The sequence below is a fragment of the Papio anubis genome, chromosome 8, assembly GCF_008728515.1.
Source record: "Papio anubis isolate 15944 chromosome 8, Panubis1.0, whole genome shotgun sequence".
NCBI classification, from domain to species: Eukaryota; Metazoa; Chordata; class Mammalia; order Primates; family Cercopithecidae; genus Papio; species Papio anubis.
In genome coordinates, this window is record NC_044983.1 from 48,118,411 (window position 1) to 48,124,410 (window position 6,000).

Below are 6,000 nucleotides of genomic sequence, written 5' to 3' on the forward strand. Positions count from 1 at the left end.
ATAACCAAGCTCTGAAGCAATCATGATGATATCTATCTTTTCAGGTTCACCATGGCTGATGCCCAGGTGGTGCTTGGAGAGAGTAAGAAGCTGCCTGCCTGCAGCTCCTAGGCCAGGAGCCTGGTCAGGTGCTCCACATATCTCCCCTGTTGTTACATCTTCACGAGAAGCCTCATAATGGGGTCTTCCCTGTGGCGCAGACAAGGCACCTGGAACTCAGAGATCCACTCCTTCCCAATTCCACAGCAAGCCTGGAACCAGTGCTTTCTGTCTCATGGAAATGATCAATAGCCAATCTGATACTGTCGATAAACTTTTTACAAATCTATCAGCCAGAAATAATCACCTTTTGGGGTTTCAATTTTTTGGTGTTTTTGTTTTCCGGTTTTCTCACATGTAACCATTGCATAATAAAGATAGGACTTTTTTTAACAGTTGGCTTATATAATTTGCCTTATGTTTACAGAGAAAACAGAGCCTACCAAGTGTGAGTAGACACATACATAAGATGAATAGTAATTACGGATTCTGTAGAAGTTAAGCAAAGTTGAAGACTCATATATTCAGATTGTAAAATATTAACAGAAGTATAAAATGTTGGCCGTGGTGGTAGCTCACGCCTGTAATTCTAGCACTCTGGAAGGCCAAGGACTGCAGATCATTTGAGGTCAGGAGTTTGAGACCAGCCTGTGCAATGTAGCAAAACCCATCTCTACTAAAAACACACAAAAAATTACTGGGTGTGGTGGCATGTGCCTGTAGTCCCAGCTACTTGTGAGGCTAAGGTGGGAGGTTGAGGCTGTAGTGAGCTGAGATCGAACCATTTCACTCCAGCCTGGGCAACCAGAGTGAGACCGTCTCAAAAAAAAAAAAAAAAAAGAAGAAGAAGAAGTATAAAATGTTCATAATGGGGCCTGATGCAGTGGCTCACTCCTATAATCCCAGCACTTTGGGAGGCTGAAGCAGGTGGATCACTTGAGGTCAGGAGTTCAAGACAAGCCTGGCCAACATGGCAAAACTCTGTCTCTACTGTGTGTATATATATATAATGTATATATCTGCCTTTCTTTCCAAGGAAGCCAGGACTTTCTTGGAACATCAAGAGAAGCCACAGCAGATTTATGACCGGGAAGAGACCAGCCCCATGCTACTTATGAAGCACGTTCATTTGCTATTGTTCAGCATAACCTCATCAAAACTCCTTCACATGCTCTCCTTAAGCTCCACGTCAGCGAGGTTTTATATTAAAACAGCAACAGCAACCACAACAACACAAATCTGACCCCAGAAAGCCTGTAGAAATAAGGTAAACATGAAATACCTTGAAAAGGCAGAGGTAGCAAAGGAAACGTCATATACATCAATACTTGCTAACAGTCCCCTTACACTGCTACGTCTCACACCTCAAGCCAATTTTCTTTCTGTCAAAAACTCTGAACCTCCTCTCTACTCCCACCACGGCCCTGTTCTCAGCCTTCTGACTCTGTTTTTCTTTCAGTGGATGAGTGTTCTGATGTTTCTTTCCTTTGGCAGAGTTTGAGGTTTGGTCCCTTGTTTGTGCCATTCTGCTGGTGTCGCAGTGACCAAAGACAAAGGGAGGAGGGAAACAGGAATGAGAGAGCAGGAGTGAAGGTTACTGGGAATTCTTATCCCAATAGGACACACTGTCAGGGGCACTAATAGAATTGGAGATGATGTACAAGGTCACCATAAAGCTCTCAAGAGGGTCTGAACTAGAGTGGTGGGAAGGACACTAAAAACGAAGACCCAGATTCGAGAGACATCGGAGGTAGGAATTACGAACTGAATTGTGCTCCTCAAGCACAATTGTCAACAATGTTGCCCATCACAGGGACCACAGCTCTGTGTTAAATGGCTAAATGACAGGACGGATACATGCATGAACAAGTGGCCTGTGAGAAGGAAGGAGGACCAAGGACGGTGAATCAGGAGTGTTCCTGGGAACCTAACACATCTCCTCCAGTCCCCCACTCTCCGCAATCCTCATGGCATGCTGTCTGGCCCCTCCTGCCTCAAGATTTCCTAGTTACTACTCCCTCTCCCTGGAAATGATCCCCCCACCTCCAGCTCACATCTGCATTTAGGGAAGTTGCCAGGCCTACAGAAAAAGGCAGACAGCGCAACTGCAGGAGCAGCAAAGATTTCTGAACCTAGAACAGGTACATTGGGTCTGGGCGATAGTGCTTATTACGTCACTACAGAAATATGGAGCCATCATTCCAGGCACATCTGACAGGGATGAGAGTCCTTGACCTCCCAGACCTGCGAGACATTTTCCTCCTGAATGAACGATAACCCCTGCCACCTGCTGAGTGCGCCCCTTGAGAACATCCAGATAGGCCCTTGCCCTCTATATTCTCATGTCCTTGTTTGTCCCTGATCCATGTGCAAGTACTCCATTCACAGACTCAGATACGGATGTTATGAGCCACCCTTTTCTCCCCTTGTGAATGTAGTATAGCAATCAAAAATTTAGACAACTACAGTCACAGAAAGCAATGTCTTTGAGGGTGCCCACAGGGCACTTTCTGTCTGACTATATTGTTGTTTAAAACTTCAGATGGTTGCCACTTTTAACTTTTAATAAAATATTTTTGGCCAGGCACAGTGGTTCACGCCTGTAATTCCAGCACTTTGGGAGACCGAGGTGGGCAGATCACCTGAGGTCAGGAGTTTGAGACCAGCCTAGCTCAACATCGTGAAATCCCTTCTCTACTAAAACTTAAAAAAAATAAAAATAAAAATTAGCCGGGCGTGGTGGTGCACCTATAATACTTGGGAGGCTGAGGCAGGAGAATGGCTTGAACCCGGGAGGCAGAGGTTGCAGTGAGCCCAGATCACGGCACTGCACTCCAGCCTGGGTGACAAGAGCGAAACTCCATCTCAAAATAAATAAATAAATAAATAAATAAATAAATAAATAAATAAATAAAATATTGTTTTATCCCTTGTAACTCACTTCAGTAAGTCTTCACTGTCTGAATCAAAGAGAAAAGATCTGTTGAATGAAACAGGTCTGAATGAATGTGTGCCCTCGACCTTCCTGTACTTTGAGAGCCTTTCTCCCAGATCTTTCACATTCCAAAGTCACATTTTTTTCTCTGAGATAAATATTTCAGGCTAACAATAATTTTAAGTCAAAATGCATGATCCGTGTGCACCATTGCTGCATGGCCGTGGGGCGGACACTGACCCTGCGCCTTCCCCCTCCTGAGGGCTCCCCAGTGGCCGGCTGGACTGAGAGGCTCTGCCCGGGTTGTCCACACACCAGCTGGGCAGCCCACCTCAGCTTCCCACCTTCTCCATCCCCTCCCCGGGGCAGGACACCCTGCTCACTCAGTGCAGGTGTGCACCAGCCCCTCCCTCCACACCCAAGTGTGCAGGAGAGCACAGACACTGCTGTCTGCTCCTCTGGGTGGCCTCCGCCCTCTGCATGGTGACAGACAGGAACTCGAAGAAAGTTTGTGGAGTGAATAAGTATATATTTATATCATAACTACTGTGAAAAAAAAAATGATACTAAGAAGCCATTGTTTGCTTTCTTAGCCATGAAGCCTGAGGAGAAGGGATCAGGAGCTGTGCTCCCATGGCCAGCCACTGGCTGCGGGGCATCCCCAGGCCACCCTAGGCCCTCTCCTCTTCCCAAGCCTGACGGAGGCCACCAAATGTCCCTGCAGAGGGGCCCTTCTGTCCCAGTCTCGCCGGTAGCTTCACCTTGCTTTACTGTTGCTGGGTGTGAACAGAAACGTGTCAGGAGCTTCTCGCTTCTGTCCCCATCTTCCTTCCCTGCGTGTCCTGCCCTCCTCCCTTCAGCGCTGCCCCAAATGCCCGGCCGCCCCCTCGGACCTCCTTTTCCAAGGCCTTTTCCGTTTTCCCTGCATTCACAAGACCTCTTCTCTGCCTGTGGGTGTCTCATGACCCTCTAGAGCGTGACTTTTTCCTCTCTCATTCCTTCCACTCCCCTTGGGCTCCTAAGTAGCAGGAACCCGACTTGTCCAAAGTTGATTTGGGAGCAGCCGGCTGCTTCTTGGGCCCTTCTAAAATGATCTAGGAAAGGTTCCAGTAACATAAGCTGCCGCCTGCTGAAATTGGCGCATCCTCAGCCACTCGCTGCGGCCAGCGTGAAGGGGAAGGGAACTGGGCATTCCTGGCACCGTCAAGTGTCTACGGACAGCAATCTTGGTTAATTCTCAAAACCCCGGAAAACCCAGAAATGAGGCGCTGACAGGGACCTAACCTGTCCACCACGCCTAGGCCGGTGGGACTGAAACCCATGTCTTTGGGCTGCTTTACCAGTTTATTTCCAAAAAGGCCTCCCACACCTGGGAGGGGACATAGAAGGCTGGTCCCATTGCCAGCCGGATTTCTTTACTTAACTCTCAACCGTGGTAAATCTAATACGCTTACGACCTCTTTCTGAGAGCTGGAAATCTGCAGAGATGCTCTGTTCTCTGCTGTACTAATCTCAAGCTTCCCAAAGCGAGTGCCTCACCCAGCTCCTAGGGGAATCCACGGAGCCCCAGGTGCAGGGCAAAGGATGGGGCGGGACGGGGACATCCTACCTGCGCTCCGGGAGCCGCTGGGAGTCCGGCCGGCCCCGGCCGCGGGGAGGAAAAGTAACGGCTTGGGCTCCTCATTCGTGACGTGCGCTCCCCTGCGCCCCCGCGGCCTCCCGTGGACTCCGGGCGGGGACAAAGCCAGCGCCAGCAGGAGGAGTGCGGGCAGCGGGGCACCGGGCTTGAAGGGCCACATGTTCGCAAGCGGGCAGAAGAGAGTGGGAGGCTCGTGGAGGATCCTGACGCAGTTCCGGAGGGTGCGCAGCCCAAGAGATGGCCCCCTGGACCAGAGCGCGGTTACTCGGCCTGCCGCAGTCCTCACCGCGCGCCTGCCCTTGTCTGCGTCCCGGGGGTCGGCTGGAGCTGCACTGGGACTCGGCCCCCAGAGTGCCGAAGCCTAAGCGCTGCGAGGCGCGGGGCGGGAACGGGAGGCGGTGCCTGGGGCCACCGGGTCGTCCCCCAGGATGAGGGCGTGTCCCAGCGCGAGGGACCCTCGGAAGTCCGCGCAGCCTGCCCTGACGGACACCAATCTCGGACTCAGGGGGTCTCAGGGCTCCCTACGCAACGCCTGCCTTGGACCCGGACCCTAGGCTTGCTCTCTGGTCGGCATCCCTGGGAGGACCCAGTAAGGTACCCGCCGCGTCGCCCCGGCGGTTCTCCCTGGGCTCTGTCTCCCGCCACCCCCACCCCGCAAGCCTCGGCGTCCGTCACGGATTCCCCTAGTTGGCGGGGGCCAGTAGAACCCGCGGTGCCTAGGTCGGGACGGAAAAAAGCAGCGCCGAGATGCGGCCTGGATGAGCGGAGATCGCCGCAACTTGGACGCAAAGGTGCCGGGTGCGCTCACCTGCCGAGCCCCTGCTCGCTCAGGAACCATGGCCACTCCGTCACGCCAGCCGCCCCTGCCCCAGCTCTGGAGGCCGGACCTGCCCTCCTGGGCGCAGCACCGCGTTCTCTTCCGCGTGGGGGAGAAGAGGGCGGAGAAGGTCTGGGGCTGGGCACCTGGGACACACGCCCAGCTTCCCTGGCCATCCTGCATGGAGTGGCCGGTTTCAGTGCTTCCCCAAGTGAAATCGCCAGGGTTGACCAGTGCGCCCAAAAAAGCAGCCGGCTGGATTTTTCTTCAAATTAGGGAACTCTTCTAAAGAGTTTTAGTGTTAACAACTTAAAAAATGAAATTAAGGCCAGTGGTCCTGATTAAAATAAAGTAAGCATCTCTGATCAAACCGCGCTCTGTAAACTGCTGTTGTTTTAGTTATTTCAGCCGCCTGCTTTATTGCTTTATATTAAGCATATTGAAAAATGTTGAAATTGCTCTCTAATCAACTGACTACTAATTATCTCCTCATATGCAAAGTGCAAACAGGTGAACGGAAGAGGACAGGAATAACTAAGGAAACTGAGGCTCCATTACTCCTTAGACATT

General features: G+C 51.5%; 1 protein-coding gene across 2 annotated transcripts in view; it reads right to left on the reverse strand.

Annotated features, from left to right (window-relative positions):
* The window catches only part of ALKAL1 (ALK and LTK ligand 1), a 28,541-nt gene extending 22,988 nt beyond the window's left edge, over window positions 1-5,553 (reverse strand). Inside the window, exon 1 of one of the 2 annotated variants that reach the window (XR_002523797.2) lies at window positions 5,422-5,553. Coding sequence is in view for 1 of the 2 variants with exons in the window: in XM_003902735.5 (XP_003902784.1) it covers window positions 4,584-4,773 (190 nt within the window). In the remaining variant the exon portion in view is untranslated. Of the gene's footprint in view, window positions 1-4,583; window positions 5,255-5,421 lie in introns of those variants that run through there. The other variant, XM_003902735.5, reaches the window with a different exon arrangement.
* Window positions 5,554-6,000: the final 447 nt, after the last annotated feature.